General features: G+C 40.3%; 1 protein-coding gene across 1 annotated transcript in view; it reads left to right on the plus strand.

The window, feature by feature from the left end:
• The window catches only part of EI24 (EI24 autophagy associated transmembrane protein), a 462,003-nt gene that overhangs the window by 91,008 nt on the left and 357,559 nt on the right, over nt 1-13,436 (plus strand). The window contains exon 6 of the mRNA XM_044081026.1: nt 12,928-13,052. Within this exon, the coding sequence (XP_043936961.1) occupies nt 12,928-13,052 (125 nt within the window). The remainder of the gene's footprint in view (nt 1-12,927; nt 13,053-13,436) is intronic.

The raw sequence follows: 13,436 nt of genomic DNA on the forward strand, positions 1-13,436 counted from the left end.
TAGTTATTTTTATAATGGTACAAGGAAATGTGCGTTTTTTAATATGTCAAGCAATAACATGAATTCGCTACGAAATCTCAGCAATGATGATACACTAACTTTCAGGCCAGTCGACAAAGGAGGAGGCTTAGCCATTTTTAATACAATTGATTACAATGTTTTAATGAGCAATATGTTGGAAGCTGACAATACATATCTTTTAATTGATCAAACTAAGTTTAACTCTATCATTAAAACTGTTAAAGATGATATGTACGACATGTTAATGTGTACCCAGATATCGAATACTTTATATGACTTTTTTTCTATTGAGCACCCGGTAGTACCTATAATTAAAGGACTACCAAAAATGCACAAGGAGACCTTACCACCACCAATGAGGCCGATAGTGTCTGGTGCCAAATGGGTCACTGAAAACATATCAATCTTCTTAGAGAAAACGTTAAGACCCTTAGTAGAAGCCATCCCCACGATTCTTAAAGATACCTACCAGCTTATAAATTATTTACAGTCTTTGGAATTTGAGTTTAGGCAGGATAAACATCTTTTAATCACAATGGATGTGCAGAGTCTATTTACTTCAATCCCTAATGATGTTGGGATTGAAGCCATTCGTGATTTATTACAACATAGTCAAGATTTGAAAGGGAACACTGCCATTTTGGTGTGTCAACTATTAGACATGGTGTTAAGCAACAATGTGTTTGCATTTGGGGGTAAGCTTTACCTTCAGTCTTGTGGCGTGGCCATGGGGACCCCCTGTGCAAACACATATGCAAATCTAGTTGTACACCATTGGGAGCTGCATAATGTCTTCACACACTTTTCATTTCACAAAGTTCTGCTATATAAGCGTTTTGTTGATGATATTTTAATTGTTTGGGATGGCTCGGTCAAGGAATTTTATGATTTTAAAACTTACTTAGAAACCACCACTACTTTTTTGAGATTTTCAGCTGAAACTTCTTACTCATCAGTTAATTTTTTAGATGTCAGCATAAATATTAGAAGAGGGAGATTAGTATCCACACTGTTTAAGAAAAAATGTTGGAGGAACACCATTTTGAAATACGACAGTATGCATCCTCGTCATACCTTTAAAGGTATTTTGAAAAGTCAATTTGTTAGACTAAGTAAAATATGTACTGACAAGGATGATTTAAATAGAGAAGCTGACAAAATGGTGAATATGTTCCTAGAAAGAGGTTATAACCATGACCTAGTAATGGAAGTTAGAAACAATGTTTTGCCTTTAGAATCTTTGACTTCACATGCTTCTAGAATTAATCGCCAGGCAGTTAATTTCACGAATACTGTTTATAATTATAATCATACTGATAGAGTTTCTTTCATTACGACATACACTAATGACTTCATGAATATTAAGAAAATATTAGTCAATAATTGGAGGGTCTTAATGTTGGATGAACCTACCAAGAAAATAATAGGTAATTCTCCTCATATAGTTTATAGGAGTAATAAAAATTTAAAATCCTTACTATGTGACAGGAAGCCAAAATTATCACACAATATGTTAGGCACTAATGATTCTCTTGGAACCTATCCATGTCATAACTGCAATTACTGCAAGTTTATAACTAAAAGTCAAGAATTTGTGCATCCAGAACTTGACTTCACGTTTATACCCAGATTTAGAGCCACCTGCAACACCTCTGGATTAATTTATTTAGCTACATGTGAACACTGTAATGTATTCTATATAGGCCTTACCAAAAGGAAGCTTAAGAATAGAATATATAACCATCAATATGATATAAAAAAGAAAAATGATTTAAATGCTTTGGCCAAGCATGTGATTTCTAATCCATCGCATTCCTTTGTATTCAGGGTGCTGCAAGTTGTAGAGGCCACAGATAGAGGTGGTGACTATATAAATCAGATCGAGCTAAATGAACTAAAATGGATACTTAAACTTAGAGGTCACTGCCCCCCAGGTTTGAACAATTATATTACCATCAGGTCATTTCTTAATAACCGAAGATGACATTATATAGTGTAGAATAGTTACCATCTCCAGCTGCATCTGTGACATTTATTTATTGGTTTAGAGTGTATTTATTTATTTATTTATTTATATTTTTTCTTTATACATTCATTATTGTGTCTATTTATTTGTCTTCAAGTTTTAAATTGTATACAATTGCTTTCAAGTTACACCACATTATGATTCTGATATATTATTCATTCATATAGCCTGAGAATTCATAGAGCTTTGCTTCTCTTACTTTATCTTACAGATAAATTAATTTATTTATTTTATTTCATTTTCATTTTTCATTTAAAAAGTTTATATTTTGCACTGACTATTTTTAGCAAGTTAGGGGTGGTCTCTTTGACATAATTTTATATAAAAAATTTTAATTCTTTATTTCACTATACAATTACAAATATATAATACATTTTAGAAACAGCGAGTTATAATTTACATTTATATTTTCATATGACTATATTTATATATTTATATATTTATATTTATATACTTATTTATACATATTTATTTATTTATATTTATTGATATCTTTACATACATATATATTTGCATATCTATTTATATATACGGTTATTTATTTATTCATATATATATTTACATCAAGTATTTTCATGAATGGAATTGCCTTAGTATACATTAGTAAAAAATTTTTTACTAAGGAACAATGTGAGCAGCTTTACATTTTAAGTGAGCCAAAAATGCTGCATAAGTTGTCCAATGATTTCTGCCAGAACATATTGCATTAAATACTCGTCTGGTTGCTTTGTAATATTGTTTTATAGTGTGTTTAGAATAGGCAACATTTGTTCAGTTGTAATTTCATGAACTTTTGAATGTTCTTGAAGTGTTATGGCAGGGTTTGTTCTATTCTTTATGTTTGTCTATGTTTGTTTTATAATACATTTTTAAATGAGGAGTTTTTAAAAACAGTCTTCCTTTCTTTATGTTTGTCTATGTTTGTTTTATAATACATTTTTAAATGAGGAGTTTTTAAAAACAGTCTTCCTTTAAATTCCTGAATGCTCAAATGTTTTCTTAATTACATAAGTAGTTAATTGATTGATTTAAGACAACTGTTTATTGGCTGAACCTCCCTATAAATCTGCAGTTATTTTTCACATTAAATTGTCTGATGAAGCGTATGGTAGCATACGCGAAAGCGCTTACCTTCTGTCTGTTTTTATAAATAAAAAGTAAAAGTTTTTTAACGTGGAGAGTCGGAAGCTTCTTGTTTTATATATATATATATATATATATATATATATATATATATATATATATATATATATAGGCATTTCTCTCTGTTGATATGAAAGCTCTGAAGGCCTTTGTGCCCAATCCACTGTTACTCAGATTGAGGTGAGCTAAAGAAAAACAGTTTGGCCACATGGAAGGTGCCTTTGAAGGTTTGGAATCTGTCCGGCTGTAATATCCTTAGCAGGATATAACCTATATAGCTAAGGATACTACACTAGTGATCATTTCAACATTTACTGGTGTGGTAAGCTTACTTAACCAGCAAGGAATGAAGATTTGACCTAAATGACTGAAGGAGGCACACCCTGAGCTCCTACCTTCAGTAGTGTGTCCCAAGGGTGTTGTGCTGTCCTGTCTCCTGATGATCAGTTACTGCTTGGAGTCACTCCGCTTGATCCTAGAGAGTGGTTTCTCGATTGTACTAAACAGTGATTAGTGCTATTTTGAGACTGGATATTGTCTTTTGTGTCTGACCCCCAAGGCCTTTATGGGCCAACAGAAGCTGGCTGAGGAGGGTTCAGCAAGTCATCCATTGCAAGGATTCATGCCTCAGAACCTGGAGATCAAGATAGATGCTTGTGTAGTGCGAACTCGAGTCACAGGTGCAAAAGTGTAGCATTAGAAAGAGTTCAGCCTGAAGGCTTTGTCTGTTGGGCAAGTGCCTGTCTTTAAAATATTCAGCCTTTAGTTAGCACACAGTCTGTTGTTGGATTCTGATCTCTTGATATACTCTACTGTTATGTCGTGCTTCCCTCCACGTACGTTGCTGCTTATTAATAGTTGAGGTCGTGGTACTCTCAGATTTGGAGGCCAGTGTGTCTGACATGAAATCACTCCCCTTCAACTTTTTAAATTTATTGGCCATCCTACTGTATTCCATAGTACCAGAATACAAAAGTGACCACCCCCTTTCAATCTGTCTTGCTGTTTTAAAAATAGTGACACTCCAATAAAACTTAACTTTTTAGACAGGTAAAACTTAAGTTACCTACTTTCACATTTAACTTATCTAGTGCACAGTGCAGTGTTTAGGATAAACCATTTTTTTTTTCATCTTACCGTTAAGCATCCCTGTGACTAGCACTTGCTCTAATACCTGCTGGAAAGCACTAGGAAGCCTTAAACTGATACAAGCACTCACCTCTCCTTGTTAATAAGGAGAAATTAATCGTAGGCACTAAACAGCCTTTAATTTGCAAAGTTCCTTGCTAAAGCAAGAAAAACAGCTCCTGTACTTTTCAAAAAAGCACTAAACCAGGCATGTCCAAGGGCCAGCTTCTGGTGATTTCTCCTGTCCACCTGGTGAATCTGGGCATACTGGGGCAATGCAGCAATTGCCTCATGTACACAGACAACCATCTCCTCCTACCATGAAACACTACAACCTGTGAGAGATGCACTTACATAGCCAAACTGGAATCAAAGCTCTCTCTACCTAAGACTGTGCTAGACAGTCAAGAGGAGAAGGTTAACACCCGCACTACACCTCAAGCAACACATAGCCCATCTAAACCCGCACCACCAGCACCCACGCATAGCAACATTAAATCCACATATGCGGAGGCCCTGAACTGTAACCTGCCCAAGCAACAAGGACCTCCGAATCTGAAATGCAAACAAACACCAATCACAACCAAAGTGTCACATAGCTCACAACACCAGTGTGCCACTCACAACACCAGTGTGCCACCCAGCAACAGTCCCTAAGGCAAGACAACGTACCTAACACTTTAGTCATAGGTGGCTCTATAGTCAGGCGCACTGATGTCTCACTCACCACGCTGAACAAGGAGAGAATTACAGTCAGCTGCCTGCCTGTCAGGTGCCAGGATCCGCCACATAATGCATGCACTCGAGTTACTCCGCAACAAGTACAAATATGACTGTCATTGTCCATGTTGGAGTGAATGACTTGAGATGTACCTCCCTGGACTACATGAAAAGAGACATGGAAGAGCTCTCTGATCATGTGGCCCAGGCAGATATGACCCTAGCCCTGAGTAGCATCCTGCCTTCGCCCAGAATGATACCACAATATAAGGACAAAATGATTGACATTAACAATTGGCTAAGCTTTTGGTGCCATTCAAAGGGAATCCAGTATCTGTCTGCCTGGGGTGACATGATCGACAGACCACGATGCTTTGCCAGAGATGGTCTGCACCTGTCGCCCTTGGGATTCAGATTACTGGCTAAGGCTCTATAGTGCCCTTTTTTATAGGCAAAGTTCAAAGGACAAAATCATCACCTTAACAGGTACAAGCATGAAAATTATGAAGGTAATGCTACTTAATGCTAGAAGTCTAAACCTCAAAATGCACTCTCTCGAGGCACTCCTAAAAATGGAGAACCTCGATATCTGTGCAGTAACTGAGACCTGGTTCAAGGCTCCACAGCGCACCCCTGCAATACCAGGCTACAACTCTTACCACACTTTTCGGCTAGCAAACAAGGACCGAAACACTAAAGGTGGAGGAGTGTCCATATTCATCAAGGATATTCACACTACCAGGCTAGTTGCCCAACACAGTGCATCTGAAATTCTCCAAGTGCAACTAACACTAGGTAAGACTGCAATCCAAATTGTAGCTTGCTACAGATCCCTCACCTTGCCCCAAGATTCTCACTGCACCTTTCTAAACATACTGGAAAATATTAAGATACAACCAAACACCCTAATACTGGGTGATTTCAGCACCCTGCCATTAACTGAAAAACTCGTGTCCCAGCACCTTTGCCCAACGGTTCCTGGAATTCATAAATTTCAACGCTCTGGATCAACTAATCTGTAGTCCTACCAGGGACTCAAATATCCTAGACCTGGTCATTACCAACATGGGAAATCAATGCTCCACACCTATGGTCACCCCCTCGTTGGTCAGGTCTGACCATAAGCTAATCACCCTTAACTTTCACATCTCACCCCCCAGTAAGGAAACTTCCATAAAAAACTTCTCCAAAGCCAACTTCATGCTACTCAAGTCAGAAGTGGCAAACTTCATGACACCCATGCAGACGGGAACTGAAAGTTCAACTGCTGAATCCTACACTAAGGCACTGTACGAGCACATCCACTCATGCATGATAATCGTGCCATCCCAAATAGAACCAAGATGCTCTCCTCCAAAAAAACGAAGCCAATCTGGTGGTCCCCTGCCATAAACAAACTTTACAACAAAAGGAAGAAACTGTTGCAGAAAAGAGGAAAATCCCAGGATGCAAAAAACTCCCTTACCAGCCTCAGTAAGAAGCGGAGATCCCTCATAAAATCTTCCAAAGCTAGTTACGAAAATAAAATTGCCAAAGATTCCAAAGGCAACCACAAGGCATTCTAGAACTATGTCAAGAATCTAAATGGTAATGCTCAGATCTGCTTTGAGCTACAACAGAATGGCATTAAATATACTGATTCCAAGGATATTGCCAATATCCTGGCAGATCAATTTAGTGCCAACTTCACCCCCCTCTCACCCTCTAAACAGCCCATCACAATACTGGAAGATTGCCAAATACCGGTAATAACAGCCTCCCAGATAAAAAACGCACTCTTCAAAGCTAAGAATACAGCATCCATGGGACCAGATGACATCCCGGGCTGTGTACTACATGAACTACAACATGAACTGGCACCTTACCTAAGTGTCCTGTTTAATCATAGCCTCACCTCAGGCTTTGTGCCCACTGAGTGGTGCACAGCTACAGTTATCCCACTCCACAAGGGGGGATCCGCCTTGGATCCTAGGAGCTACCGCCCCATCAGTCTGACGAGCCTGATCTGCAAGGCCATGGAATGTATTATCATGGGATGGGACTTGTAAACAAAGACATTGGCAACCTTCAAACACTGGACCCCACCCAGTTTGGGTTCGTGAGGGGCTGCTCTTGTCCCCTGAACCTGATTGACTTCTTTGAATCAGTCTCCAGAGCCATGGACGAGGGTAAGGCAGGTCCACACAGCCTCTCTGGACCTCGCCAAGGCCTGTGACACCTCCCCCCACTCTGGAATCATAGATAGACTTACTAAGCTGGGCATTAATCCCTACATCACTCGATGGGTTGCCCACTGGCTTACTGATAGAACCCACACTGTAAAAGTAGCCGACTCCAAGTCCAGCTCCAGACAAGTGACAAGTGGAGTACTTCAGGGTTCAGTCCTGGGATCGCTGCTATTTAGCATCTACTTCTCTGAAGTACAGGCCAACACTAAGGGAATCTGGCTAACAAAGTTCGTAGATGACTACAAATTGGGTGCCATTATTGAATCCCCAAATGATGTGGATACTCTACAAAAGGGCCTTACAGGAACAGATGCTTGGGGCCAGAGCCATGGGCTCAAGCTCAATGCCAAGAAATGTATAGTTATCCCCTTTGGGAAAAAATATATGCCCTTGAATTACCATACTAAACACTGAAAGTGTGATAAGAAACTTAGGGACGCAGGTGGACAGTGGTCTCACCTTCAATAACCACATCGCCACAACAGTCAGGAAATCCTTCTTTGTGGCACACCTCATCACTAAGGGCGCTTCATCCAAAAAAAAGGAGGTCATTGTCCCACTGTACTCATCCCTCATTAGTCCCATTATAGAATACAACGCCCCGTTTGGTATGTACCTCTCAAGACATCTGCAACAACTGGAAAGGCTGCAGAAATACCTCACTAAAAGAATCACAGGCCTAAAACAGATGCCCTACGCTGACTGCTTTAAAAAACTCCAGCTATACTCTGTCACATATCGTCTACTCGGAGGCAATCTCTGCTTAACATACAAGGCCATATCAACCCCAGAGCTGTTAGACATGCTACACTTAAAGAAATCCCAATCCCTCAGAGCCACACACTCCAGGGATCTAAACCTTATCATCACAATAAACAAAAGATGCTGGAGGGATAGGTTCCTGACCCAGAGACTCCCCAAACTCTAGAGTAGACTGCCCATATATGTCGAGCAGAGCGCCTCTTTGGCCCTCTTCAAAAGGAACCTTGACGATTGGATGGGAGAAGGAAATTCATCCTGGGGATCACGTCAGTCGCCCTGCTAGATAGGGGTCCAGAGAAGTAAATAGTGTGAGAAGTAGTAGCCAGGGAATTGTTATGGCTAGGCTTGTATAGGCCCTAGGGCCAATAGCCTAGTACCAACCTGTGAACCTATAAAGACAGAGTCTGTCAGGTGAACAGTGTTGATGGCTTAGAGCATGTAGCCCTTCCCTTCAGAAGTGCCTAATGGAGAAGCCTGAGGAGGCTTGAGTTATTCCTGCCTTGGAGGCCTTCATATGGGACACCAAGAGGGCATCTTGAAAATATCCATCTATTCCCCTTCGGGCCCTAAAAAGGCTGATGATGTTTATAAGCTACTGCCTGAGTGCGTAGAACAACCCACCAAGTATCCCATTGCTCAATTAAGCATGATCATTTTGGGTCATTGTTGGTGTCCGAGATCACAGCATTTTGTCACCTTTGCTTTAGACAAAAATAAGTTTACAGCTTACGGTATGAGAGGTAGGATAGTGTACTCCCTCGCTTTTTTTTTGGTGCTCAGGGTCTCTAGTTATTTATCTTGTCTGTTCTGGTTCCAGTCCTCCTCATTGAAAAAAAGGCTTTGGGTATATTTGAAGGACCTTCCTGTCTGAATTCAGGGAGAATCCTACAAGACTATATGCAGCTTTGACTGTAGGCATACTGTATTTCATAGGGTCATAGGTAGGTACTAGGCTATTGGCCCTAGGGCCTATGTAAGCCTAGCCAAACGGTACCCTGGCTTTTGCCACCCAAGAAAATTATTTTCCTGTGCCCCTGTCAAGCAGAGCCACAGAAGTGATCCCCGGGGTGAATTTCCCATCTCCCATCCAATCATCAAGATTTTTCTTAGAGTGCCAATGAGGATCTCTGTTTGACATAGATAGGCAGTTTGTTCCAGTTTCCTGCTGTAACTTTGTGTGTTGACGTGTTGGCTCGGTTATGGGATCAGGTGTTTGTCTGTCCATGGTGATATGGTTGAGAGTTCACAAACAAGAACTCACATGTTCATTTCTTGGGAACTATGATATTTGGTCAGTGTAAGACCTGGCTGATGACTTCCTGAGGAGGAAAATGGCCTTTGTCTGTCTGGATTTCCTTTACGAATCCTACTTTCCTGCTGTTTCATCTCCTATCTCGTTTAGCTTTGGCCAACTCCAGAAGAAGCAGGGGCCTCTTCAGCATCTGAGGAAGACCCTTAAGCATCGCATTCTTGCTTCATCAAGTGCTGGCATACTTCCACAAGAGGAATTACTGTAGTAGCCACCGATCTGATCTGGAATTTGTCATGGGTGTGATGATGAATTCACTTCATCGTAGAGAACCATTACAAAAGACGAGTAGGTTGATGCAGTAGTCCCTATAAGCCATATTTTGGAGCTCAGCTGTCTCCTCCAACATTCTCCAGAAAGACTTAAACTGTGGTATTTTAATGTTTTGTTTTGCTGCTGTGGTGTTTTGGATTCTGCAGAAAGTGGTCTGCAGGTTGAACAGTCCATGTCAGACTAACACTTGATAAAGGCCCAGACTCTGCTGATGTTGGGAGGAGTAATGGAAGTTTTACTTCTTCCCAGTCTGGAATGGATGGGTGATGTCTGTCTCATTCTGGATCTTGGCAACTTCAGTCAGCACATCAGATGCATTACGTTTTTGATGGTCATAACACTGCTGCCAAAGTGTGCCTAGCTGGTGCTGCTGGATAAGATTGTTGCCTTTTGGCACTGTGCCATTTGGGTCCCCACAGAAGATTCCTTATTTTTGCTATGAGCGATCATAATTTCCAGTACAAATTGTTACCATCTGGGCTTCCATAAATGCTGAGAGTCATTACCAAGCTCTTGGCCATTCTTATGGAAGCCTTGCAGAAAGTTGTTCTAATGGTGGATGCCTAGCTTTTGGTAGCCTGCCTCCAAGGGTTTCTGGTGGTGGCTGGCTTATGGCTGCTTTCTTGGATGAAGTCCCTGGAGATGACCATAAATTGGAAGAAGTCTGTTGTCTTTTCAAGGTGTAATTGGACACGTTTCAATGGCCATCCCTACCCATGGGAAGGGCCGAGGACATTATAGCATTAAGATTCTGCGTGTGACTGCAGTCCCATGGAAACTGTTCCCTCTCACAGAAAGGTCCTTTGTGCTTTTTTGCCGGAGCCATTGATTCCAGGCATTATCACAGTGTTCAGGAAAGAAATATCAAGACATTCTCCTTGGCTGTTGGTAGCTGAGAAAGGCATTGTTTCAGGGTTTAAATCTTTGGAGATGCAGAACACTTCCAGTCATAGCCAAAGGTGCTCTGACACATTTGAGGTGACGGCTCATTTTGGGCCCATCGTCTGATGTAAACTCATGAACCTACTGAATTTACCTTTTTGAGGGGGGCAGTTCTCGTGATAGAAGCTGTTAGAAATCCTGTTTTGTAGGCCTATGCTTCTAATTAGAAATGGTTTTCAGTCTAAATAAATGCAGTGGTGTTGGCTTGCAAGCAAATCTTGATGCATCTTTGATACATGGGTGATTTGGACCAAAGTTATTATGACTGAAGTGTGTACAAGTCAGCTGCTTTGGTGAGCAAGATTGTGGTTGAAAAGCTTCTTAAAAACTGCTGCTTTTTTGTCTCCCATCAGGGAACCACTCCTCTCCATGATACATGAACTTCATGGTATGTGGGGTTCTCTCTACAGTTTGAGCATGCAGGCTTTCATGCACTGAAGTTAAACACTTCTGTGACTGTCACCTTTACATGTCTAGATTTCGGTTTCTGGCCCTTGTGGTAACAACCCTCCCTCCCTTCAACCTAGCCATTGAAGAGAAATCATTCTAAAAGATTTCCATTGGTTCATAGAATACCATGCCAGTTAATGTTAGCTCCATAGTGTGTGTTCTTTCAGAGGGCTACCCACAGAACCATGTTAAAGAACACTCCAATGTTTTTTGTACTGTGTTGGTGGTTAATGAACAGGCTGATTTTGCATAATACCGAAGAGATGAGACCCTGTGAATCCTCAGATATTGGAAAATAGTACACTGGACATCTGCATATCATCATGCATATTGTTATTTTGGTTTCCTGTTATTTATAGGTTCATAGGTAGGTACTAGGCTATCGGCCCAAGGGCCTACGTAAGCCTAGCCAGCAAGTTACCATAGCTTACGCCACCCAAGAAAGTTATTTTCCTGTGCCACTGTCCAGCAGAGACACAGAAGTGATCTCCGGGGTGTATTTCCTATTTCCCATCCACTCATCAAGGTTTTTCTTGAATAGTGCTAATGAAGAACTTTCCTTGACATAGATGGGTAGCGTGTTCCAGAGTATAGGAAGTCTCTGGGACAGGAATCTATCCCTCCAGCGTGTCCTGTTTATTGTGGTGACAAAGTTTAGGTCCCTAGAGCATGTAGCTTGGAGGGATTAGGATTTCTTTAGGTGTAGCATGTCCAACAGCTCTGGGTTTGACATAGCTTTATATGTTAGGCAGAGATCACCTTGGAGTAGGCGAAATGCTACAGAGTAAAGCTGGAGTTTTTTGAGGCGGTCAGTGTAGGGCATTTGTTTGAGGCCAGTAATCCTCTTTGTGAGGTACTTCTGTGGCCTTTCCAGCTGCTGCTGCAGATGTCTCGTGAGGTACATTCCAAAAGGGGTGTTGTACTCTATAATGGGTCTAATGAGTGACTAGTAGAGGGGAACAATAACCTCTTTTTTCCTGGATGAGAACCCTTTTACAATGAGGTGTGCCACGTAGGAGGACTTCCTGACTTACTGTGGCGATGTGACTATCAATATCAATGTATATTTGTTTATCATGCTAAACATTCACTATATATTAAAGTTTTTAATATAATGGAAGATTGTTATGTAATTCAGCTTTATTGTATGTATATTTGTGCCTGCCTGTTCGCCTAGGTTATGGCTGAAAGGGTCCTTGGCTTTTGCTGCATCTACCAGCGTAACAGAAAATGTAAAATAAACGAGTAGTGAACTAATATGGTAAGAAATTATCTCATATTTAGTGACCCAGGTATAGTAAAAGACTGCTGTGTTGTGCATCTGTCTGCTATGTGGTTTTAGATAAGTCTTGAAGAAAACAGAAGCATGTATTGTCTTTTGACTGTGGGGCTGCATGAAGAAAAATGGAGTAAATCTAAGTGGCAGTTCAGAAACTATTTCTAGTTGGTTTTTTTTTTGTTTTTGTTTTTGTTTTTTTTTTTTAGGGGTCAAGTCTTAGTGTTGGGAGCTTTGCCTCAAGCTGCCCAGAATAATGTGCAGCAACTTTGAAATCACACATACATATATGTAAGAAGAAACGCTTGTATTCCCTTTTCCCTGAGGTTGGGTTATCTTGGAGTTGTTTTATTTGTTCTGAAAATTATCATATCAAGTAGTACAGTATTTGACACTTGAGTCAAGCAAGTTGTACTAAAGTAGTTTAGACAATCATGTAAACCCGTGTATACACAGACACACACACACACACCACAGTCTTCTTTCATAAAATGATGTGAGGTTTACTGTTTGTGTAGTGTTATACTGAGCCATTTAATAACAAATATATACACATGACATGATATTTTATGTTTGCTGTTAATGTAGTTTCTTATTGGGTTGCTCAGTGGATAAATGCATTTATTTGATACATATTTTCATTTCACAGGTGATCCTTTGCTTCACAGTGGTGTGTGGACCTGGCTAGAGTTTATTCTGACTTCTGTTTTTAGTGCACTATGGGTATTGCCACTGTTTGTACTCAGCAAAATTGTTAACGCCATCTGGTTTCAGGTAAGTTTGCAAGAAAGCATAATTGTGTCTTGTACTGCTGGAAAAGCAGATGATTTCATGGCTTACACTCTGGGAGACAGCATGCATATCTCTCTCTCTTTCTCTTTCTTTCATGTATTATGTATTTTGCAGCTGTAAGAATGTTAGTGACTATCTGGAGTCATCCAGCAGTCTTTCAGAAGTTGTTATGGCTGTTGGTTTTCACTTTGTGAACCTGTTCTAGTTATAACAGTATGAAGAATTAATAAAAGCAACTTCTCGGCCAAAATAAAAAGTGGGGTGGGGTAAGTAAGCAAGGATTAAGCAGTTATGAGCAGGCAACAGTTATGTGTTCCCCATGTACTCTTTTAGCTAATTTGCTCTTCTGAAAGAGTCTTACGCTTG

This window comes from Protopterus annectens, chromosome 8.part0, assembly GCF_019279795.1.
Source record: "Protopterus annectens isolate FY-2018-M chromosome 8.part0, PAN1.0, whole genome shotgun sequence".
Taxonomy (NCBI): domain Eukaryota; kingdom Metazoa; phylum Chordata; order Ceratodontiformes; family Protopteridae; genus Protopterus; species Protopterus annectens.